The 25,872-nt window shown below is 34.5% G+C and overlaps 3 protein-coding genes across 3 annotated transcripts; 1 reads left to right on the forward strand and 2 right to left on the reverse strand.

Annotated features, from left to right (window-relative positions):
* Positions 1-980: 980 nt before the first annotated feature.
* On the forward strand, positions 981-2,078 carry LOC108609878 (uncharacterized). The gene has a single exon (XM_018001650.2). It carries the CDS (start codon positions 1,158-1,160, stop codon positions 1,872-1,874), a length of 717 nt encoding a protein of 238 aa, XP_017857139.1. The 5' UTR covers positions 981-1,157; the 3' UTR covers positions 1,875-2,078.
* Positions 2,079-18,610: 16,532 nt separating this feature from the next.
* Positions 18,611-20,160, reverse strand: LOC108609511 (non-canonical poly(A) RNA polymerase protein Trf4-1-like). Its single transcript, XM_018001232.2, has 3 exons — positions 19,692-20,160; positions 18,967-19,635; positions 18,611-18,809 (listed from the first exon to the last, which is right to left on the reverse strand). Exons 1-3 carry the CDS (start codon positions 19,957-19,959, stop codon positions 18,715-18,717), a joined length of 1,032 nt encoding a protein of 343 aa, XP_017856721.1. The 5' UTR covers positions 19,960-20,160; the 3' UTR covers positions 18,611-18,714.
* Positions 20,161-22,905: 2,745 nt separating this feature from the next.
* LOC149269856 (uncharacterized) lies at positions 22,906-23,613 on the reverse strand. The gene is made up of 2 exons (XM_089463946.1): positions 23,147-23,613; positions 22,906-23,080 (listed from the first exon to the last, which is right to left on the reverse strand). The coding sequence occupies exons 1-2, from the start codon at positions 23,507-23,509 to the stop codon at positions 23,066-23,068; spliced, it is 378 nt and encodes a 125-aa protein (XP_089320072.1). The 5' UTR covers positions 23,510-23,613; the 3' UTR covers positions 22,906-23,065.
* Positions 23,614-25,872: the final 2,259 nt, after the last annotated feature.

The raw sequence follows: 25,872 nt of genomic DNA on the forward strand, positions 1-25,872 counted from the left end.
TTTTTTCTTTTTTTTTTTTTAAAGCTCGAGCTGGTAGCAGCCACAGATTGATTTTGTTATTACGTTTTATTTCCTTGGAGACAAACTGCCCGCCCACAGGACGCAGCTTCCCTCTCACTCTCTGTTCATTTATTTTTTAGTCCAACTTCAAAGAAACTTTTGGCCGTTCAAGTGTCCTTGCGCTCTCTTTGTGTGTGTGTGTGTGTGTGTTCTTGGTCCTTCATGCGGTCGTCGGCTTATGCGACAAATTTTTCAATTTATGTTACGTTGCGTTTTATCGTAAGGCTTCGGCTTCCCAATTTTTTTTTTTGCATTTTTTTTAGCCTTCTTTCGGCCTCATTTTTTTTTTGGCCCAAAAAAAAAACTTGAGGTACGAAGTAGTCGGCACTTTTGCGGCTTTTTCCAGTCAGAGTTTGATTGAGAGGGGGCGACGGAGCTGCTCTGTGCTAGTTGCGAAATTGTGTCGAGGGCTTTCGGTTTGATTTGACAACGTCGACTAGAGGGACGCACAACACGGACGTCAATTACTTTTTATCTCATTTAAGTTTCTTTTAAATTATGTTTAATTATAATTTTCATAATTATGAAATAGGAGAATAGTAATAGTATATTTATTATATTTAATGATTCTGAAATGTATAATACACTATTTTTTATGTCACACTGCATCTAAAAATTTACTTACATAAATTAGTCAAATAAAAAATATATAAAAATGTAATGTCTTTTCAACTTTTATACTACTTAAATTTAATTAATACATAAAATTACTTACATGCAAAACAAGATACATTAATATTAAATTTTTATATATAAATGTATAACCTCAAAATATATGTTATGATAATTTTGCAGAGGATAGCATAAAGTTCCCAAGTATAGACATAGTTTGAGCACTTCGTCCAACAAAAATCAAGTCTTGGATATAATCTAAAACAACATCTTTATATAAAACTTCACATAGTTCAATTGACATGTCAAGTTATAAACCCATTTACCCTGTTTTTCCACTCAAATCAAAAAAATAAACAAAAAAAAAAAAAAAAAAAAAAAAAAATGTATAAAAGAACTATATCTAAATAAGACTTGTAACTGAAAATTGTGAAACCAAAATTCAAGAAAATTCTATTGCCAAACAAAGAACACGCATAGGCAACATGTCGACTGAGCGCTGTCAATTCTGCGTGAGTGTGCGATCCTTTGTGAAGAGCACGCTCTATGTGGACGCCTATCTGATCGTGTTGGCCCTGCCGCAGTGGATGGTATTGTCGATGCTGGCCTCGAAGGAGCATATACTCTATACGCTCGGCTGCTTCGTGGCATCGTTCTTGCTGCTGAGCGTCATACAGAAGAGCGACACACTCAAGTACCGCTGGCCCTGGAGATGGATGGCCATGGGCTGCTGCTACGAGCTGCTGACCATTGGCCTGGGCACATTCCTGATGAACATCACCTTTCAGCATACCATGACCTTGGTCTCGGCCTCGATGATGATCTGTAATTTGGTCTATGTGATATGCTTCTTTATCATTAACGCCTTTCAGCTGCCCAATCCCTACAAGCTGGCCGGACTGGCCATAGTGGGCCTGCTGCAGGTGTTTGTGCTGTTGGCCGTGTCCACGGTATATTACTCGCCACTTCTGCTAGATCTGGCCCTGTTGCTGTTCGTGCTGAGTATACTGATCATATTGGTGTCTGTGGTGCTGATTTCCTATAATAATCATGGTGTATTGATACGAGACGATGCCCTGATGATGGGCTTTCTGATCTATGTGAACTATGTGCTTATTATGCTGGCCTGCTTCATATGCTATCAACGCTTCAACAGCAACTCAAACAGCAGGCGCAGCAGCTCCAATGCTGGCAAAAAATAAAGGCCGCCTCACCTAATGCCCGTTGACGTGCTGGCATGCAAGGCTGCGGCTCAATAACGCCCACCAGCCAAATACAACTATAATCTATACACACATGTACACCACACACACAAACATACACACGCATATATGCATGTATATATCAGTATAGAGTTGTATTTGTATATGACATAAATGATTCATTCGTTTCAACGGTACGTTGTAGCTGCCTGACTTCTCTTTCCACCTCCGCTCCACCGCTTCTCCCTCCTCCCTCCACCCACCTTTTCCAGGGCGCAGCCTCAATCACGTCGCATTCTCAGCGGGTTCTGCATCCGTTCGAGCTGAATCATTCGCTCTGCCCCTGCAGCTGAGCTGCGTACGTGACACTCGTTTTTGATCTCAAAGTGAATTCTTCTTTTAAATATATTTTAGACTATGTGTATTTTATTTTTTATTTTTATTCAATGCACAAATGCGAACTTTTACATTTCTCTTTGTTGTTATTGAAAAATTTAATTAGAGTTTATATTGTGAATGCATAAATATGAGACCTTCAGCGGGATGCGTATTTTTCTGTGTGTGTCTCATTCTTTTTACAAACTGGCAGATGATGATCATGTGGATTAAATAGAGTAAATCGGAACTATTTTTGGCAGTTGAGTGAGTCGAGGCAAAAATTAGGATAGAGTGAAATAGGCAATTCATAAAACTGTTATTATTTTTAAGATATTTGCATCTACACAAAAGTTTTTGAAGTAAATGTTTGCTATAAAGTAAAATAAGATCGTGAAGTCCTAAAAATATATTAAAATATACTTATACTTATAGCTCGTTTTATACCATTAGGAGTAGAATAATATTTGTTATTATTATATTTGTTTGCTACAATTTGTATATTTTACTTAGCATTTAATTATTAAAAATTAAATAAATAATAATAAAATAAATATATATTTGTAATTGATTAATTAATAATAATTTATTTAACGCAATTTGTAGATATTAAAAAAATAAAAATTTAGAAAAACGGAGTAGAAAATGTAAATAGTAGAGCAAAAATTATTAAAACTATTGTGGGTTGGTGTTCATAAAAAAGAGGATATATAACTTCTAGAAAGTCGGAAATGTATATAGGTCTGTAAATAAAAAAAATCTTTTATTTTTGTGATATTTTCAAATTTATATATTTTATAATATAAGTAAAATAATATATTATAAAATAATATAAAAAAATTGTACTATACTTTTTTAAATTGCTATTCAATAATATTAAATAATTCATACATATATAAAAGATAATATAATGACATGATTTACACATGAATTCATAATTTATAATAAATATTTATTTTATTACATATTTAGAGTATGAATAAAAAAAAATGTCGCAATAATAATTTTCATGTGGAATTTAATATTCAGTTTTTTTTTTTTTTTTTAAACAGCTTTAATTTCTATCCGCAATTTTATTTGCAAAAATTGTACCCCAGGCAATTTCGATTGGTTTGACTGCAATACAATAAAACAAAATCACTTAAATATGGCCATTGGTCGCATTGGTCAAACCATAAATTAGACTAGAAAAATATTTTTGGGCGTTAAATGAATGTCAATGCGCAAAGCGAGGCGCTCGCAATACAGAAAATGCAGAAATTTGTTATTGTAATGGGAGTGAGGCAATTGAAATGGTCAATGTTGTTGTTGCGGCCGTTGTTGTTGCTGGGTCAGAACGGATGCAATTCCTACAAAATGATAATTTATGATAATGATGCTTCCGGTTCATGCAGCAGCGAGCACAAAAACTGAACGCCATGCAGCATAAAAATCAGGCGAGCACGAAAAGCATTTTTGCTGGGAGACCAAAGGCAGCTCCAGATAGATAGATAGATAGATGGATGGAGTGATGATGACGGGGGGGAGTTTGGGGTAGTTGGGGTAGCTGGGGTAGTTGCGGGCGGAGGTTTATATTTTGCGGCGCGGCTGGTCTCGCATATTTATTGATAATTTCCGTAATTTCAGCGACAAAGCAAAAACGGAAGTTATGCCATTTGCAGCACGCCTGCGAAAAGGACAACGCCAATGCCAACGCCAACAGAGCACGGACAATAGTTGGCAACGCGACCAGAGGCTGCAGCTGTGTATGCGGAGGGGGAGGGGGAGGGGGGATAGGCGTGGATCATTTTGTATGGCGGGCCATATCAAAGTGCCTATCGATTGCGTCGATTTGCCTTGTTATTGTCTATAAATGTCGCGTCGTCTGTGCAATTGTTTTGACTGCGTCTACTATTTATGGGTTACGCTCGAGCAGCAATCGCAACAACAACAACAACAACAACAATTTAACAATAACAATGGCAACTGGCCTATTGTTGTGATTATCATAAACATTAACAACAAAAGGATGGCTGCTGCTGCCGCTGTTGCTGTTGCTGCTGCCGTTGCCAATGTCAATTCAGTCTCTCGAGTCGCTCTCAGCGTCTCTATTTGCGCATTCAAATGACCTTGAAAATTAGTTCCTGACTCTGTGTGTGCGTGTGTGTGTGTGTGTGTGTGTGTGCGTTTGGCACAATAAATCTTTTGGCACACGCCCACTTGGGCAGCAATAATTGCGCATCATCATCACCATCATCATCATTATTATTGTTTATTTATCTTTTATTGCATATTAATTGTTGTCGCCGCCATTTAAATAAATGCAATTTATATAAATGTTTACCATATTGCAGTCAGCACTTTTGGCACATATGCCATGGATCTCGTAATACTTCCGCTTCTCGGTGATTCAGTAGCCAATTGCCATCATTAAGGCCAAATAGTGTTGACCATAAATCCACAAATAATTACCCTCCATATTGCGGACAATTATAATGGAAATTGTTTTTCAAATAAATGTTCATATATGAAGTTTTGTGTGTGAATTATTGTTGATTTGTGAATTGTTTCATTTTCGTTATATACTTTTATATTGCATATATTAAAAATTAACATTTATCATTGATCAGGGATAACGCATATCGGATTGGTGATATTATTGTAATAAATTTTTGCATTTTTGTAGGTTATTTAATTTTAATTTTAGTTGACTTCGATTCTGTCAACATTTTTAAAATTATTAAATAAATAAAGATGCAGATATTGATAATAGAATAAGACCAGCTCTTTTGCTGCTAAGCACTAGCTTAATTTGTAAGAAATTCTTTCCTTAGATTTGTTAATAATTGAAAATAATTTGGGTTGAGCATCTCAAAGCTACATACAAAGTTTAAAAAAAAATCCTCTCCTTGCATTTATTCAATACAGAAACCCTTTGATCAACATATTGAAATGTAAGAGGGATTTATCATGATGAAAACTTTTGTTTTTTTCTTTATATTTTTTTACGAAAATAATTAATTTTTTTTTTAGTTAATTACTTTAATAGTACTATTTTTATTTATTTATTTTTTTATTAAATTTATTTTTTTTATTTTTTATTATATATTTTGTTGTATTTCCTCGACTTTTTAGGCACAATCGAAGACGATCGAATCCATACCAATTCTTTTATGAATAATACAATTTTAAATTTATATCATAATATAATATAAAATTTTATTTTTATATTTGTGTAAATAAGATAGTCGTATTAATATAATATATAATTAAATTTTATTATTATAACTTGCATATATACACAAATGTAAAAAAATAAAATGTTCTATATATATTTAAAATTTATTTAAATACTATCTATTTTGATTGCAAGTTATTCATTCAATTCAGCATTAAATTGCCAACTCAGAACGTAGCATCAGAGTCCGCAATGGTAAATATAGCCTTAGCTTCAGCTGAAGCAATAGCCAAAGACAATTTTCAGCTCAGAGTCAACCTGGTGCAGGACCAGAGGGATGCAAATCCGGCATATCTATTGAGTAGCATCGAGAGTAGTCAGCTTAGTCATTTGCAAGAATTTAAAGTGCACTTTGCACAGTCGCATGTGATGCTGCAAATAGTTTGGCTTATCTGCGAGCTGCCACAACTTGCTGCCATTTGGCTGCTGCAAGCAAAATGGCGCAGCAAATGGAGCCAAAGTTATGGCCGTACGGGTCACACACACACATACTCGCACACACAGAGGAGTTCGACTTCCTGCGGCAGGGCTTCTACTTATTTGCGCTCCGCGAAACTTTGGCCAGGATAATGCTACCAACAAAAAATAGGAGAAGAAGAAAAATACGGGAGTGTTTGCCATAAAGTTATGCAGCAAGCCAAACAACAATAAAATAATATAATATTATATAATTCTCCTTTTTCTTTTCTCATCTTATTTTGCTAACCAGCCAAGCAAAGCGAAGCCCCGAAATCGCAGAGCCCGTAAACTTTGGAAGAAATATCGAAAGTTTTCCAAGCTGCAAACTGCGAGCCTCGGCGCTGAGAGCCGCGCGAACTGCGAGATGAGCGCGCGAGAGACACACAAAGGCTACAAAACTTATAACGAGAAAACTTTGGCACTTGGTAAATGCGCGATAAAGAAACAAACAAAACAGAACGGCGAAGAACAGCGCGCGCAGCGTGCTGAAGATTGGCGAGGAGTGAAGGAGCTGCTGGCGGAGGCGGAGAGACGTGCGGGGATAACTACAAGTTGAAGATGTGGGCACGTTGATAGAAGTTGGCAAAATGAAAAAAAAAAAAAAAAACGAAAAATTTGAGAGAACAAAAATATGAAACGAGATGGAGAAACAAAAAGAAAGTTGAACGCGCCAATGGAAAACAAGTACAGTTATTAATCAATTTGACGAAAATTACATGCTCTATGGACTTACAAATTTAGTAAAATAAATATAGAAAAAAAAAAAAATTAAATATAAATAATAACATTAGTAGATCTATAAATATTTAGAAAAAAAAATTATATATAGCTAAAAAATATATATATATTTATTTTCATATTCAGATATTCATTTTTAATAAATTAGCATATTGCTTTTATAATAAAATACGTAAATATTTACATTATTTTTTATGTTATTAGTTTAACATCACCAAAAAATTAAAATGTTGCAAATTTATTATTTTCAATATATTTACTCCCTTATTAAAAATATGTATTATAAACAAACTTCATTTTGTGAATTGAATATAGAAAGTTTAAAATATATAAAATTAATAATATTAAATTTAAAATATAAAAAATTAATTATACATAATTGTAAGAATAAATAATTGTAAGAATAAGTTTTGAATTGTTTAATTAAGAAAAGAAAAATTATTTTCTTGATTACTTGATTAATATATGTTTTTAATAAATTAATGAGAGATATAAAACGCAATGAATTTATAAATAAATATTATATAATAAAATATATTCATATTAAAAGTTATTTTATAATTTAAAAAAATGGTAAATTTGAAGGACATTTGAAATTATAATATTATGATGATAATATACATTCAGACTGATGTCTATTATATAGTGTATACGAAAAATAAAAACGAAAAGATTTGGATAAAAAGTTGTTCAACCTTACGCACGGGAGCAGTCATTGGAACTGAAGAAATTGCCAGGCTGGCAAAAAACTTCTGCCGCTACAGAATTTTTCGCTCACAATGCGAGAGGAGAGGAGAGTGGGAGGGGTGGGAAGATGGGAAAGTCGTGGAAACTCAAGTAAACTCATTCGCTCGTTTTAACTAACTAGAGAGACGAGAGCGAGGAGCGAGAGGGACAGCGGAGTGAGTGCGCGTGGCTGGATAGAAAAGAATATATACGGCAAAAATTATTATTTACGCACGGATGGTGTCATCTAATTATGAATTCATTTTGCAAGGCACTGTGCGACAACAACAACAACAACAACAACAACAACAACAACAACAACAACAACAACAACCACAACATCAACAAAATGGCGGTGCTGCTGCAAGTGAATAGCTGCAGAAGGAAGCAGCAGCCAGAAAAGGACACGGGTGCACAGTTGCTTGAAGACGAAGGCAACTTTCTTTTGGCTTTTGAGGCGCTGAAAATTAACAAAATGCGCGCTGGCCAAACAAAATGGCGGCAGCTCGGACAATACACCTGCTAACGGTGCTGGCGGGCGAACAGGTGGTAATGTGGGTGGAGCATAGCAATGCCAGCAACAGCAGCCGCAGCAGCAGCAGCAGCAGTAGCAGCAAAAGCCGCGGCTTCTTTTAATGCAATATTTTCCAGCATTTTCTGTGCTAACGATAAAAAGTTTTATGCATGCATTTTCAGCATTTTCGCCAGGCCAAAGAAATTTCATGCTCTTTGAAAACTTGTTAAACTATGATAACCACAATGCTGGCCACACCCGCTCCCACCCCCGCAGCCCTCGCCGTTTGGAATAAAAAAATATTGCAAAGCAGCGTAAATAATAATAAGCAAGCTGAAATTTTACTCGTTAACTCGGCGCTGTACAAGTTAAGAAATGCATAAAATATGTTAACAAGCAGCAGCAGCAACAGCCAGAAGAAAAAAAAATTGGAATAAAACTAAAATCTAAATAATAAGAAACGGGTTCTTTACGTAGTTTTCTCTTTGGTCACCCAAGCCATTTTCTTAGCGGAAATAACTAACAAGCGCAAATTTTGTAAACCATTTTCATATTATTTGCAGTTTTTCTTGGCAAACGCTTTGTTTGGCCACAAAATGTGCAAAGGTTCAGGCTGAAATGCTTACGTAGAGTGTACTTGAAGCTAGCTGAAAAGCCAACTAATGAGCAACTAGTTAGTTAACAGCATAATTTAGCAAAAACATTTTTTTAACAGACCTATAAAATGTTTATACTATTTTATTGAAATTTTACAATAACAAAAATTTTACATTTTAATATGACTATTAAATAAATTATAATATAATAAAAAAAATAAATTAAAATAAAACTGTTTTTATATTACGATATTTATATTATAATCTTTTATATTTGATAAATTATGTCGCTTTTTGAACAAGCGATCACTTAAGCAGAGAAGGAGACCAGTTCAATTCAGCAGCGCTATAGCTTACTCTTCTCAGTGCAATATAGAACAAAGCTCTTATTTATTATATATATAAATTTATTAAAAAATAATATATAATACATTAAAATAAAATAATATTAATAAAATGAAAAAAAAAAAAAAAAATGTTAGTTTGCTGTGACAGATTTTTATTATGAATATTAAGTAGTAAATTAATTCCGTAAAATATCGTTTTTTTTAAAGTTACCTCTTCAATGTTTGTGAATGGTGTTTTGCAATGATTCATCTCTTTACAAAATATCAATTAGGAAAACAACAAATTTAAAACTGAGCGAACTTTGACTGTAAGTAGGCTTATCTACAATTTATGAATTAATTAATTCTAAAGCAACATTTAATGGTTGATAAAAAAAACTCATGAATTTTTCAGTAAGGCTTATGAAAAACTATACATATTTACATTTTAAAAATATATAAAATATCAAAGTTTATTTATTTATTTCTTTTTTTACTTTTAAAATATGTTCGATTGCCGACATACGAAAAAAATCTATTTAACTTAATTATTTAGTAAAGAAAGATAAAAATACGCAGCAATCACGATTTGAGGTTTCTGTCAATTTGGCCATAGCATAAAGCCTGTAATTCAGCATCATTTATTTCAATCATTTATCAAAATGTTGGGGCCGAATATCTTACTGGATCTCGGCCTCGGTCTCGGTCAAAGCGTACCAGCAGCGGCTAATGAGCCAAGTGCGAAGTGCCAAGTGCTGTGTGTCAATCCATGGAACTGTGACTCAGTCGACTTGGCCGACGCGGAGAAGTGAGTATGGCCCCTCCACCCTCCTCCTGCCCAGCCAAGTTGACAGGCCAACGACTGGATTCAAATGTGGCCAAGTTAAGTGCGCACATTCATTAATTTACATTAAAATGTAATTAGTGGTCAAAACAGCAAATACAACAAAATGGACCAAAAATGAAACCGCAACAATTTTGCGCATAAATGAAATGCAATATTTTTAAAAAATTTTTTAATTATTTGAGTAAAAAATAAGGAAAACGCAAAATGACATATTGATGGAGATTTGAATAAAGAAGTAAATCTGGTTGAATTGCAGCATATTTAAAAGCAAAATGTTGAAACTTTATCTAAATTTGTTTGTAATAAATTTAAAAATTATAAAAGTTACATATTGATCTAAAAATTTTCGGTTAGTATAACTTTAATGATAACAAAATATTTAAAAAATAATACTATAAAGGAAACAAAAATTATATATAATATTAAATATTTTATATATAATAATGTGTAAGTAAAATAGTAAATAATTATTATATATATATGATTATTGTAAATTAAAAAGCTAACTGAACCAATTCGTTTACAAATTTAAATACTGAATAAGGTAATAGGCATAAGTTATAATTCTCTGTTTATAAACAGAAAGTATTAAATATATTAAATAATTATTAAGCCTGAAATTATATTAGTTTAATGAAATTCTGTCTAGCATTATGAAGAAACTTATTTAATTTAATTTTTTAAGTAGCCCATTCTATTTAACTTATTTAAGAAAATAAAATACTATATAATATTTTTGATACTCTCAAGCTTTTATAACAAAGTCCCGTTAGCTTTGGCACCTCAATGTCTGCTATGCTTTTTTTATTCGCCAAGCTCATCCGCTTTTTTTCACCAACATTTAAATTAGCTAAATAAAAAAATGTTTTCCAGGTTTTTAAGCACAGTCTCATCATGCGCAGCTCCATTAAGTTCAGTGCTACAATCAGCTAATTTTGCACACATTTTGATAAGCTTTGTTGTTGTTGTTTTTTCATATTAAAAATATTTTATGCCTCCGCTGGGGGCTGTTGCATTTCCCTCCTCTTTTTTTTTTTTTTTTTTTTTTGCTTTCATGCGCATGCGACGCCAGTTTGTTGCCTGCTGTTATTTTTTTCTTACACCTATGCTGCAGATTGACAGGTGTGAATGGGGTGGCGCATTAGCAGATACTCGCTCACACACACACACACACATATGGCAATAATTATGCGCGGCATGCACACCATCATCGTGAGCATTTTTATGATTATGGCACTCGTGTTACCTGCCCAGCCCCGATTACAGCCAACCAGCCAGCCAGCCAGGCATCCATCGTGCTGCTGCTGCTGCTGCCGCCAACCCCCCGCCAATTAGGCAAATTGTGTGCTATTTTCAATTTTTAAAATTCAGCGTTCGCCGTCTCAGTCTCTGCTTCGTCTCTCTCTGTCTCTTTCGGTATCTCTGTTTTCATCTCTATCTCTATCGCTGACTGCCTTCCTGGTTGGCTTAAGTGGCTGCCACAGCAGCTGGCAACAAAAACAATGGCTAACTGCCATTTGTTGCTACTCGCCCCAAAAATTAGTCAACTTTCAAGATGGCGCACATGCGTCTATCTCAGTGTTTGTGTGTGTGGGTGGGTGGGTGTATGTAGGGGAGCGGCTGTCCATTAGCGAAATGGAGCAGGCTATTTTTGATTTAATGAGCCATAGTCTAATGGATTTGTTTTTTATAGTCTTTAGGTGTCTGCGATTATTTATGCGTTACTCAAATGGTTTTACATTTTAGCCGTGTGTGCAATTAATTGTTAATAGTTTATGCTAGCGAGGGTAGTTTTAGAAGTTTTATTAGTAACGTATAATAAATGAAAATAATATATACAAAAAAAAAAATAAATAAACATGTATATTTATAATATTATTATAATAAAATTATAAATATTTGAAAGAAGCACCTAATGAAGGGAGTTGAATTTACACTTTCTAATAAATTTACTAAATTTATATTTATTTATAAATAAACAATTATTAAAATTTGTTTAAAAAACGGTTTAAGTTACATATCATATTTTAAAAAATGTGGGATTAAATAATTTATTTTTTTATATATTTTAGATTCGTTAATATAATCAAATTGGTTTTTGATTCAAATGTTATTTTATTATATTTTTATTTCTTCGATATTTAAGCAATTTATATAATCCAGTTTGTTATTTCAAATATTTTTTTTTTATTATATATTTTTATTATTCTTTATAAAATTTTAAACTATTTTCATTTTCAAATAAAATTTTTTTGTAATATTAAATTCATCTACTAAGCTAAAATACTAAATAATTACCCAGCAACCCTCGCATTACGTTTTTTTCGCAATCTCTTAAATTTTTCTCTTTGCTAATGGACCGATTGTCGTGCCTTTCTTACCGCTCAAATGCTTCGCTGTTTGGCATAAGTATGATAAATATCGTTTCATATTTTGCTGATGACTTTTTCAGTTTATTTATCATATCTGCAGTCAGCACTTGGACCTCTTTGTGAGGTTGTTGACAGCCAAGTGAACGAGATTTTGAGCTGATGCAGGAAGAATGAAACCAGATAACAATTCAATTTTTAAAAAAATTAGTCAATTCTCAGAATTGGCTGTAATTAGTCAAGCTGTGAATGCTGATAATGTGGTTTGTAAAACAGGAAAAAGGAAATTCGAATATCATAACAAGGTAATCAATCCATCTTTATGTTAAATAAAAGCAAATATTCCTAAGGTTAAGTATATTACGTTTTAAACTCGGTAATATCATTCCCATTTATTCCCAGCGTTAATCTCTAATTAAAGTTCCATTCTCTTGGCTTTTGCCATTCTCAAAACACATCAGCATCTAATTCTCTTCTGTCCCAAGCTCAAGCTCACATCTTTCCCCAGGAACAACAAAATGTTGCTAGAAAGTAATAATTGAAGCGCACTGAAGGACTCGACCCCAAAATAGAAAACCTGAAACCCAAATTCGTATGCCAGGGACCAGAACCAGTAACCAGAATCTCAACAACTCAGGGTGTAAACTGCAAGAAGAAGAAAAAAATAAACAAACAAATGCCTCATTACATGCGAAATTAAATTTAAATGTTTGCTTAATGTGATTCCAGAGAGTTTGGCCCAGGGCCACAGGGCGATCAGGGTAAAAAAAACAGAGAGAAGGTATGTAGCCCGAAAAAATAGAAACCGAAAATAAAGCAAAGCAAACAAACCCAAGCACATAAAATATAATTTCATTTTGGAAGCCCTGGGCTAACCAGGGAGCAGCATTCCAGGCGTTGGTCCTTGGCGTCAACGCATGCTTAGAAATATTTCTGGTATTTTATTCTGGTTTCTGTTTTTTTTTTTTTTTTTTTCATATTACTTTTTTTTAATGATTTTGCGTTGTTTTGCGACTGAGTGGAGAAATTAGAATTTGTGTGCGGATAGCGGGTGTGTTAGTGTGATAATGTGAGTGTGCAGTTGTCTGCGGTCGCCGGTGGACGCCGACGGAAGCCGCTAACGCTAACGCCATGGCGTTCGCATTTCCTCTGCCCCCTGGCCTGGCGCCCTGCCACCCCTCACTCACCCTCGCTCCATGCCTTGCGACAAAAATTTAATATATTTTTCTTTGGGGCGTCAGAGAAAATCATAATAATAATTTCAATATTTTTGTAACGCTTGTCAAGCCGTCAAGCTGAGGCGTTTATTTGACAGGCGGCGGTGGAACTGAGAGGGCGAGCGGGCAAGGATTAGAGAGTGAGACTGAGGCTCAATTAAATTATATGTGCACATATATATATATATATATAAATATATATTTTTTTTTTGCAAACAAATATATGGAAAAAGTAATATGAAATGCTGAATTACCGGTTAGCTGGTGCCTGGCCATAAATTAAAAACTTAATAACGAGCGCTGCGCACGGATTCGTACATAACCAGGACATGCCCAATACGTACGTGTATCCTGTTCCGTTGTCTGTCCCGTCCTCTCTCCCTCTCTCTCTCTCTCGGTCTCTCTCTCTCTCTCTCTCGTTGGCAGACACACATCACAAATATTCCCATTGGCTCCGTTCTCTACACTATTTGCCCGTCTCTTCGCTCTGTCTCCTGCGCTCATCCTGCGGCAGCAATAAATCGCTAACAGCAAATAAATCAACGCGCATAAATTCCAATGTTCGGCGACGAGGCCTGACCCGACTTTATTTACGACATTGCGACAAAGACACTTACGGCAAAATGTTGGCCCCGCACTGGATAAAAATCGTGTTGAAAATGTGGAAAAATCAGCAGTAGCTGCAACAACAACAACAACATATGCAACGCTCCCAGGTCAAATGCCAGAGGATTCCTATTTGCTTTTGCATGCAATTTCATGGAATGGAAAAAAATATTGAAGTTTCTAATGCAAAATATCTTTAAAAAATATATATATAAATTTTAAATACTTTAAGTTTCAATTTTTCTACAAATTACAATATTCAAAATATAATTTTAATTTGGTAAGCAAATTAAATTGAAGATTCTCTTAGTAATTTGCTCATTATTAGCTTTTATTTTTATTCTCGTTTTTTTATTTTCTATGTAAATAAAAATTAATGCCTTATTATTATTTTAAAAAATTATCAAACTCATTTTTTTAAATTATTGAAAGCAAAATTGAATAAATATAAATTATATATTATTATTTATAAATGTTTTATTATATTTTAAAATATATTTCATTAATATATTTAGTGTTTTTTTTTTTTTTTCAAAGAGTTTTAAAATTGATTAGAAATGCAATCAGCAAAACTAAATAACATACTTATATGTATTTATAAGGATTATATATATATTTAACGTATTTAATATAAGTTTTTAATAAATATAAAATGTTTTATTCTAATAATATTTCACTTCATATTTAAAATTCGACCTAATATGAAAAACTAACTCATTCCAAAAGTAATTTAAAATTTGTTCAAAGTCAAATGAATATAAATAAAAATAAAAATATATTTATTAATACATATTTATGTGTATACAAATAGATATATATTTATATGCATATGAGCTGTCGCAAATAATGGGAACGAAAATTCTCATTCAGTACGCCAATGAACACGAAAAAGGTCGACCTCCGGAGTGTCGTGGCAATATGTCGGGACAATTCACATAGCCGAGGCGAGGGAAAAATGTCAGATACGTTGTCCGTGGTTAACCAAAAGCAGTTGCCATGGGGTTAAATGGGTTAACCTCCATGCAAAAATGGCTGTAAAAACAGAATATGAGAAAAAAGAAGGAAAATAGCAGAGAAAAACTAAAAGAGTAGATGAGGTAGGTGCCGCTGAGAGGCGACGACGAGTATATTTGGCATATTAAAACAAAAGGATGCCGTGTGCTTGGCAAATAGACAAAGGGATTCACACACACACACACACACACAGATGGAAGTCGCCAAATCAAGCGTTGATTTATGAGCAGTCAAAGGAGCCTAGAGGAAAAAAAGCGGAGAAAACTAACAAGGCGCAGATATTAACACCCTTGTAAAACTGTAAAACCGCCGTGAAAAATATGCAGAACAGAGACAGATAGACAGACAGAGTGAAAGAGAGAGCGAGAGAGTCTACAAATCAAATTGCAGAGTCCAAGTAGAACTCGTTCCCCCTAGCCGGTAGCTATTAGTTGCGCCACTCGGCGACGGCCACATACCCAGGCATGGTGATAATTTATTTATTTGAGATTATTTATTGCACATACATCATAATTTTGTGCCTCTGACGGCAACGCCCAAGCTCTAGGCGCTAGAGGGGGGCAGGCAGGGGGTGAAATATTTTATTACGACTTGTAGGTACGAGAAGATGTATTCCTTTTCTAATGCTCTTCCATTTTTTTTTTTTTTTGTGTCATTGTCATATCCCAGCGATAAGCGTATGGCTCAAGGATTTGGCGAGCAGCCGTAGAAGAAATATAACTTATAACAATGAAGGATGAGCCATAAATTAAAAATTCCAAACTTCAAAAAACGTAACAATAAAATACACGATACAACAGCAACAACAGCAGCAGCAAACGGGACATGCAGTTGATTTATTTCAAAAGCGAGAATCCTTGGGATGTTCCAATAATACCCAGCACAGCCATCGATACCAGCCAAGGTGCGCTGCTCAAAGAGACGGAAGTATTTATTTCATAATCGTTATGAAGTAATGAATGAAAAAATACAGCCGAAGATGTAAGATTGGGCCTGGCCAACAGTACGAATCATTCACAAGGTATATATTTGAAAAGTTAAATATTCTATATATGTGTCCGTTTTTTATAATTTCAAATTTTTATTTCCATTATTTATGTCTATTATTAAAAAAAATGTCGTGTATTTCTTATATAATTTAAATATTAAGTTAATAATTTAATATATAATAAATATAGAGGTATTGCAATTTTTTTAGCTGATATCACTTAAGAATACACTTCCTCGAAGGATGTACTAAAATGCTTCTAGCTGTACAGCTCTCAACATGGCTCTAGTGTAAATGATTGAGCAGCGGTGCAGATAAAAATAGGAAAGAAATAAAAGCCGAAAAGACATAAAAAAAGCAAAAGAAAACGAGATACAAGGCGCATATTAAATTCTTATAAAAATCAGCGCGCAGGATACGCGACGGTAATGCGCGATTCGAGGACATGTGGTAGGGGCCAGGGGACTAGGGACTAGCGAGTACGTCCCACAGACCAGGGTGCTATTGTTATAGCTACTTTTATGATGGCATTGTCTGCCCCTCGCCAGTGCCACGGCTCCTGCTAGAGCTCCTGCTGATGCAATATTAAAAAACTTGTTGCTAATAAAAGATGTGTGAATATGGATGCACGGACACGCCTGTCAAAGCAGTTGATCATGATGATGACATCAATGACATTTGTTGCGGTTCAATAAATTCGCAAGCGTTTCGAAAATAATATGTGTATTCGTGCACTTAGAGAATGTTTTGGCTGGGATAAGTTCAGCTATATTAGAAATTTGTTAACGTTTGTTAGAGGCATTTTAACATTTAAGATTTCAATTAAAATTAGTTCTACGGATTTTTTTTTTTAAATATTTTAAGTATCTTAATTAATTATATATATATATATATATATATATATATATATATATATATATATATATATATATATATATATATATATATATATATTGAGAAAAAGAATATAAATTTGATTTTCAATATTTTGAATATATAACAATAATAAAAATATATAACAATAATATTTTTTTTTTTTTAATTTTTTTAAGGAATATATATATAGATATATATATTTTTTTTATTATTGTTATATATTCAAAATATTGAAAATCAAATTTATATTCTTTTTCTCAAAACTTCCTTTAAAAAAATAGGTTTGATGTCTAAAAATTTATGTATAAAAATATTTTCTTTAGCACTATTCTAGTATATTTCTTTATTTGACAATATTTTTATTTAGCTTGATTCATGCTTACTTTTATATTATTCACAAGGAATATATATTTAAAATTTGGTATTCTTTGGTTCGACTTAGAAACAATTAAAAAGATGTCCCTAAGATTTTTAGGTAAGCATTTTATCTCTCAGTGTATTTAGTGCACAATGGTTTCATAGATTTTTTAACTGGTCGAACAAGTTTTACAACGAATTTTATAATTACTCCTTTTGTTACAAATAAAATAAAATAAAGTTAAGATGTGCTTTCGAAATTTTACAGTAAATATACATATTTTTATAGAGTTTATATAATTATAGAATTTTATAAATAAATTACTATATTTTGCTTTGAGTATATTTATATGTATAATAAATAATAATATATATTTAATATGTTTATATAGTAAATCAACCTGTTTGTCTTTTTTTTTTCTCAATAATTTGTATATGTTTATACAGTAACTACCTTTTTTTTAAGTTTCGAAATTATTTACTTTTGCAGTATAACATCATATAGCATTTTTTAATAATTATTTGTTTCGCTCAGTGTATGTATATAGCTTGTATATGGCACCTAAGTAGGCTGAGCCTCAGTGCGCATTTAATTGTTATATGGTTGGCTGCATGGCAATTGTCAACACGAATCGCTTCTCATTCAGTCAGCGCAAGGGAAACATGGCTTGGTTAACAATTTTGGTTTGGGGTTCGATTTAGTCTCTCTTTCCATCTCTCTCTCTCTCTCCCCCCCTCTTTCTCTCTTACGCTATTGCACTCGGCTCTACTCTAAGGCTACGCTAGGGGTGTTGTTTAGCTGCCGGATAATCCGTTGCATGTTGCCGTTGCGCCGTTTTTGATTAAAATTACATGACAAACCCATGCATACCCCTTAGGCGTGTGGGACGGGTGGGGGAGGGCATGTTGATTTGAATTGTCTATAAGCTGCTCTACGTTCGCCCATCGACTGCGGTATTTGAAGTGCCAAAAAGCGCACTTTGCCCATTGCTGTTGGCCTTTTCTTTACTCTCTTTTTTCCCTCATATTCTATATAGTTTTTTTTTTCCAGTGTTGTCGAGTGCGCGTTTTAGTGAAAGGATTTATGCCCATTGCTGCTACTGCTGCTGTTGCTGGTGCTGCTATTTGTTTAGCCGCTTAGTTTTGCATTTGCCCATTGTTTTAGGCCAAATAAATTGTGGCGCGATTTGTGCGCATTTGAACTTTTTGTGTAAGCCTGTGTCATTTTTTTTTTTGCTGGTATTTATTTCGGATATGGCTTGGCTTAAACTAAAGACAACCCTTGCGATAGACTAGGCTTTAAACGCGTTCGATTGTAAATTTTAAAATGTTTGATTGAGGTTTGCATGTAATTTATTGCAATTTTTATATATCTTATACATTTTTTAAATATTCTGTAAAATCAAAAACAATATTATTTAGACACTTACAAAATTTGGTAATTAGAAATAAGTAAAAATATATTTTATAATAGTCAAAAAAAATTTTTTGTTTTTTTCAAATATTGGTAATAACTTTTATTTAATTACAGTTTTGTCTTTAACAAATTTATTTGTATTATATTTTTTTCTCTATAACTAGATCTAATCAATTAGCAGCTTTAGAGCATTAGATTTTATTCCTTTGGCTCCAAGACAACCAAGTGGTGAAACTTTTTGCGCAACCAGGCTCTATAGTCGATCCGCTCATCTGTTATATGAATAATGGAACCTAAAAAGTGAGACGAAGGTGAGAATAACATGGCTGGCGATACCCTGTAGTCAGGCAGTATTAGATTAAGTTGTAGATATTGGGGGAGCTCTCTCTCTCTCTTTCTCCTTCTCTCCTATGCGCTCTGCATAACACAGGGTATTGTAAGCCCACTTACCTAATATTGAGAAACCAGCCCTATGATGCGAGTCACATTCTCTAACCTGTGCAAATAATGCCTCGCTGAGCACACGATAGGCCCACTGGAAGACCTGTTTGATGTGACAAGTTGCAATGAAGCTGCGTGAGTTCTGCCGTCCCGGCAGCAGTGGATCGTCAATGTAGAGCGAGGGAGTCCTAGAGCCCACTAATACGTTCTCTTTGCGCACATAGCCTTGCCATATGGAAATTCCAATTTGAGCGTAATTAAAGCTCAGGCCATAGAGCTCGAAGAATTCGAGCAGAAGAACGCCCAGATTCGTAGACTCCGGGTAATGTTGACGCGGATGCATTTGCAGGAAGTTAATGCACATGATAATCAGGTTATAGGAGGAGATGCCTCCATTCAAAGTGCTAATCAAATTGCGCTGCTCCAGAAACTGTTTGAGCACCAGCACCAGTTTGCCCAATACCGGATGCTCGTGCAAAAACTTTTTGACCAGCTCCGAGGATTCAATGCCATTTGGCATATTGACCGAGATATCAATTTTGAGATGTGTTTCGCAATCCGTAAACCTGATGATCGGCACTGCAGCAGTGTCCACCACTTGCAGTGTTCCGGGCAACACGATGCCGCTGCTGCGTAGCTCCGATTCGAGGCTGCGCAGCGGCAGATGCTCCCAGCGACCTGGGAGAATGATTATGGTTAGTCGATTCATATGCAATGTGAATGCCACTCCTCACCCAGCACCACCAGATCTATGTCTGAGTTGGGCAAATTGATGCCAAGGCGAAACGAGCCAAAGATCTCAACCAAAGCCTCCGGCCAAAGGCCTTGAATCACTCGCTCAACCCGGCTGAGCAGCTCGATTCGCGCTGCATGCTCCGTTGGTGTGGGCAGTATGTATCTGTAGAAGTGCTCGATTTCCTCGTGAAGTCCAATAATGCCGTCGCCGTAATTGTAGCTCGATTGTCGCCACGGATAACCACCATATTTGCGTGTTGTTTGCATCTTCCAATTGAAAGCTAATGTCAATTGTAAATAGTTGCAACGGCGTTGCCACCTGAGGCAGAAAATTGTGAGGCATATGAATGGGGCACGCGTGACACGATTAAGCACGAATATACATTAAGTAAATGTTGATTGAATATATATTAGATATAATCAATATTATTATTCAGTGAAATATTTGTGTTAAGCAAACGTACTCTATTTTTAGTTATTTTATTTTAAATATTATTTAATTTTATATATGTATATATTTCACACATTCAGAGCGTATGCAATTCGTGCTCCATTGAGCTTCAACACATCACTATATTCGCATTCATATGTAGATATAAAAGAGGGAAAGAGAGAGAGAGAGTTAGACTGTGTATTCGCATTGCGAATGGTATATAATTCAGTGTTGCCTGCTTAGCCTACTTCACAGTCCCTCTCTCTCATCATCTACAGAAGATCGTTTAAGTTGTCTATATTTGAGAAAACGAAGCTAGAATTCTTCAAGCAGCAGAGAGTGTTCCCATTGCTCATTTACAGCTCGACTGCAACGACGCCTACCTCGGGCCGGGCTCAACATTTGAGAGCGTGTTCGTGTATGCCCTATATAAAGGGCAGCAACGGCAGCATTTCTTCAGTCGCCCAGGCCTGGTGAGGTGACTCGTGCAGTACAGTAAAGTGAAGTTAAGACTGTGATCATTCATCTAATCAATAAAAGCCTTAGAGGAAGTACTTAGAGGGAATACTTAGAGGAAATACTTAGAGGAATTACTTAGACGAAATACTTAGACGAAATACTTTAAGGAAATACTAAAAGGAAATACATAGAGGAAATACTAAGAAGAAGTATATGTATGTGGGTAATAGAGCTTCTTATTGACTTTGTATCCCACTAATAAATTCATTTCAGAAATATTGTCTTATTTCCTTTTTGATTATTGTAAAAACTCAACTAAAAGAACTTTGTACACTTAACCCCTTTTTGAAGCACTTTTGAAAAAATTTTAACAGATGACGCTTAAGAAGGAGTCATTTACTCATTGCTGCTAAAAATGCCAATCAATTAAATAAAACACCACATGAATCAGCGTTTAGCTCGTAATTATTATAATTGCTGTGGCAAGTAAAAACCCAAAAATACAAAAAAAAATATATATATAGGTAATAATAAACAACAGCAGCAGGAAGCCCAAAAGGTAGGAATTGAGAAAAAAATGAAAAGATTTTACCAGCTATTGTCTCAGGCACGCGACAGGGTGACTCTAGGGATTTTGCATGAAAGTAACGCCCACGGCCACGCCCTCCCACACACAGTCGCACTCACATGGAAGTAAACGGCTGAGCAACGGATTTGAACACCCGAAAAAACTTCATTACAGCCTCCAACATTGAGAGATGACTTAATCAAAGTTGGATTATCTGCAGTGCAGCCGAAGCCCGGTAAACATTTGAGAGGAGGCATGGAATTCTCATTTGCTCGCCGGCTGGATTGGGTTGGTGTGGGTTGGGTTGGGTTGATTTTCCCTTGTATGGCTTTCATTTGAATTAAAAAGCGCTAGGCAAGTTTGACAGATTTTTGCAACAGCATGGGGCCATTTGGCACACATCTAAGGCAGATGGGAAGAAAAGAAAAAAAAAAGTGGCAAGAAGAAGAAAGTCTGGCTGGCTCAGCTGAACTAAATTAAATTCCATGTCTAATGCTCGCACAAGGATTAGGACAAACAACGCCTCATCGCCTTTAGATGGGTAATATTAAATAATTTTTCCACACTCATACATGCACACAGCCACACACAGACACACAGGAAGGACTCGCAGGACACATATGCCATGAATTCGTTCATTGTTTTGCATCGAGTCGAGTCGAGGCGAGCCGAGCAGCAGCAGCAGAAGCAGCAGCTCTCATAGCCACAGATTAAAGTCTCCCGTGGTGAACTTAATATAAAAGCAAAGGACGAGCCTGGCCAGGACAACGGCCATAGAGTGTTTCCAGCTAGCTAAAGCGCTCAGCGCCAAATCTTTTTTCGAGTGCGAGACATTAGCAGCATTAGAACAACAACAACAACAGCAGCAGCAAGCGGCATATATACATATATATAGTTAGGAACAAGGACTTACTGCAACCTCAACTTCCTCCCCTTAACAAATGCAAAAAGCTGTGCAGACCAAAGAGCGCCAAAATAATCAAAGGACTTAAGTCGGCTCAGCCGTTGAAAAGCGACGCAGATTTTTTTTTCGGGCTACAGTCGAACCGGAAAAGATATGTTCATGTGGAGAGAGAGATAGAGAGAGAGGAAAAGAAGATGAAGCAGCAGCATCAACACTGCAGTGGTGCTAAGTTTGAGCTGTGCTCATTTGTGGTGTCAGTTGCTGCATTATCAGCTATAACAGTTTCGAGTTTAGGAAATGGGGGCAGCTTAAAGCAACAAGGGAATAAATTGAAGGCGAAAATTGGGAATATTAAAAGAGAATCCAAAGTATATGATTGAGAGAAAGTAGTTAGTAGGGAGAGTATATAGGGGAAAAATTGTTATTTAGCTTACACAATGCATCTTTTTTTATACTTAGAGTTAATTCTTTGTAACAATTAAATAAATAAATACAAATAAATAATTTTACAAATTTATTGTAAAATATCAAATTAAATAAATAATTTAAAATTTAGCTTATACTTTTATATTTTACAAAAAATATCCATTTAAATCAAATTAATGTTTTTCAAATTATTATTATTTTTTATATTTTACAATATAAAAAATCTAAAATTAAATTTTTTAATTTTTTTTTTATGGCTTAATATAATTGAATATTTTTGGGTATTATGCAGCTCTATCAAATATTTTCACTAGTGACTTTTAATTTTTATATAATGTTAATTATGTTTATATGGAAATTTTTTCACATTTAAGAATTTTTTGCTTAAAAAAATAATAAATAGACTTAAAAAACATTATTAAATCTTTTTGAAATGGCGTCCGTCACACGTATATTTAAGGAATACTGCAGATTTGACAATATTTTACATAAAAACATGAATTTGAGTACGATTGTGAGTGTTAGTGTTAGTGATTTCTTTTCTCTTTTGATTTCAAGTAGCCCACGTCTTACATACATAACTTTATGCACTGAATCCCTTGTACCAATAGGAGGCGAACAGTATTAGCCATTGTAGGATATTGAAGTGTACATTATACGATACCCCCAATAGGCCCGCGCTCTGTGTATCGATGCCGATCATGCCCAATGTGAGTTTGAATAACCAACTGGACATCAGTATGAACACGGGCATGAAATGCCAGAATTTAGACCCGGGACTACTGCGCACCACTATAAACGGTGGCAGATTCTCGTCCCAACGGATTTGATTGTTGTGGAGTCCATCGCCGGCGCCAAGCATCGCGTTATGTAGTCGGAGCTCGCGTGTTAAGGCCATCTGTTGCAATATATTTAATTCGGGTGTTCCGATTCTGTTGCGTGGCACGTTTAGGTGTTCCGGAATGGCTGCATCGCCAGCTGTCTGTGGAAAGAATACATCCAAAATGTGCTCGTTCGGCAGATCCATGATGTCAAAATTCTCTAAGAAAACTTTTACTACTAAAAAAATTTTTTTTTACGTTCACTCAATCAGTTGTTGAATTCAATCTGACAATTGATACAAATTGTATATATGTATTTATAGAGAATGGAGAATGGAGAATTTACCATATATAAAATAATTTAATTCTTAGTAATTTAATTCTTAATATTCTTCAATTAAATTAAAATTAAAATTACAATAAACAAATATTAAAAATAATAAAAATATATGCATTTACCAACTTAAAAAAAAAAGGTTTTAATAATATAATTTATATATATATATAAGGAAAAGAAAATAAAATAAAAATCAATAATGAATAAGATCTTTAGCCAAATGAGTAAAGTAGAGAATAAAAATAAATATTTAATTTATAAATAAAAATATTATTTTGTTGGTTTCCAAGATGAAAATTATTCCTTTTCGATTAATATGATTTCAAAGAATTTCTTATTTGATAAACAGAAATGTTAGTAGTAAATTAAGAGCTGAACCAAAAATACGGTTTTGTTTAAACGAAATAAAACATGTATATATTATTATTATTATTAAATATATTTTCAAATTAATGGATTTTCCATGGAATGTATTTTCAAAGAGATTTTCCATAAGATTTTGTTAGTCCTGCACGTGGAATTTTTATGCTGAAAAGCTGCCAGCACAATTAGCGCATATGAATTCCGATTGTATTTATTCATTACAAACGCGAAAAGTTGTAATTTTTTTCCGCTATATGTTTATATTTTTTAATTTTAATTTTAATGAGTTGTGGCAACAAAGGCGCATTTTTAATGAAGCAAAAAACGGCAATTACTCACATTTTACAACACTATTGCCGTTGATGAGGACGATAATGATGATGAGGATGATGATGAGGAGGATGTTGATGGCAGTCAGAATTATGCTGAAAATCGCTTAAATGCAAAACTCATTAAAATAATTGCAAAATGCAAAAATATAACAAACTCATTTGGTATGGTCGGAGAGAGATGTTGAGGGGGGTGTGTGGGGTGTGGTAAAGCTTTGGCTGTGGATGGAACGCACACTCATTAAACCAACCATAAATAATTAACAAAACAATTTATTTTCAAGGATATGTGTGTCTGTGTGTGTATGTGTGTTGATGCTGTGGATGCTGTATGCACACCTATACTCCCATACCTGCTGTCTATAATTGCGAAGAGAATGCATTTCATGCGCTCTATGCAAACTTCAAAGCTCATTTATGCGAGCGTCTGAGATGAAAAGCCACACACACATGCACGCACACATACACACACACAAGCAGCCGTCTAAAAGTCAACAAACAGACGGCTGTCCACTGATGCGCGATATCTGAAAACACTTAGGGCAAACACTTACATATTGCGTATACGCAGCGGTTGCACTCTCTTTCTCTATCTCTTTCTCTCTCTGGCTCTGTCTCTGTAGTTTGCGAGTCATTAAAAGTAAATAACCTCAAAGCAAGCGGCTTTCTCCCCCTTTTGGCTGGCACTTGAACCACGTCAACGGTCGCTGTGGCTGTGCTTAAAAGAAATGCTCCGCTTTGACCCACCAAACCACTCAAACAGCCCAGCCCAAGCAAACATCCAAATGCCTTTGGCTAACCTGTCATCAGGGCCATGTCCAGTGCTCACACGTGTCGCTCTCTCGTGTGTATGTATGTGTGTTTGTTGTGCCAGCCATTTGTCCGCAAACACTTGTAATTAATTGCGCATGGCCGACAGAAGTCAGCTAGTTGCACTTGCCACGGCCCCCTCCCTTACTCGATTTGTTCAAGTTTAGACGAGTGGCAAAGCGATTTGCCAAGCAGCAGGAGCAGGAGGTGCAGGAGAAGCAGCAGCAAGAGCAGGAGCAGCAGAGGCAGCAGGTGTGTTAGCGGAACGTGTCCACACGATTTGAGCTAAAATAGGTCGAAATATTTACGACGTTTTTTTTTTTTTTTGGGGAAAACTTATATTTTGTGGCTTATGATATATGGAATATGACTCAGATTATTTAGCTGTGAATATATAATATTTTAAAATTCAAAACAATATATTTAACATTCACTTAAATATATTTTTAATTGGTGTTTTAATTTTAAGAGGTTTATTTTTTTATTTATGATCATTTGTACACGCTCTGATTGTTAAAATGTTTAATTAATTTTAATTAATTACTTAATATTATACTTATAATTCAAGAGCTTTATTTAAATTATGTATTTAAATGTAATATCATATTTTAATTCAAAATTATTAAACTTTTTTTTTCAAATATTACCAAGCTGCTTACATATATGTTGATTAATCTATTCTATTTCTATTTAAAGGAGATTTAATTAGATATACGCTTTCTATTTCTTT

Source organism: Drosophila arizonae, chromosome 3 (genome assembly GCF_054131065.1).
Source record: "Drosophila arizonae isolate 15081-1271.41 chromosome 3, UAZ_ARI_1.0, whole genome shotgun sequence".
NCBI classification, from domain to species: Eukaryota; Metazoa; Arthropoda; class Insecta; order Diptera; family Drosophilidae; genus Drosophila; species Drosophila arizonae.

Coding starts and splice junctions, on each gene's coding strand:
- LOC108609878 (XM_018001650.2), top strand. CDS start 1,158: ATGTCGACTGAGCGCTGTCAATTCTGCGTGAGTGTGCGATCCTTTGTG.
- LOC108609511 (XM_018001232.2), bottom strand. CDS start 19,959: ATGCAAACAACACGCAAATATGGTGGTTATCCGTGGCGACAATCGAGC. Junction 19,636..19,691: donor CATAGATCTGGTGGTGCTGG/GTGAGGAGTGGC, acceptor TCATTCTCCCAG/GTCGCTGGGAGCATCTGCCG. Junction 18,810..18,966: donor GGCTGGTTTCTCAATATTAG/GTAAGTGGGCTT, acceptor CTCACTTTTTAG/GTTCCATTATTCATATAACA.
- LOC149269856 (XM_089463946.1), bottom strand. CDS start 23,509: ATGGATCTGCCGAACGAGCACATTTTGGATGTATTCTTTCCACAGACA.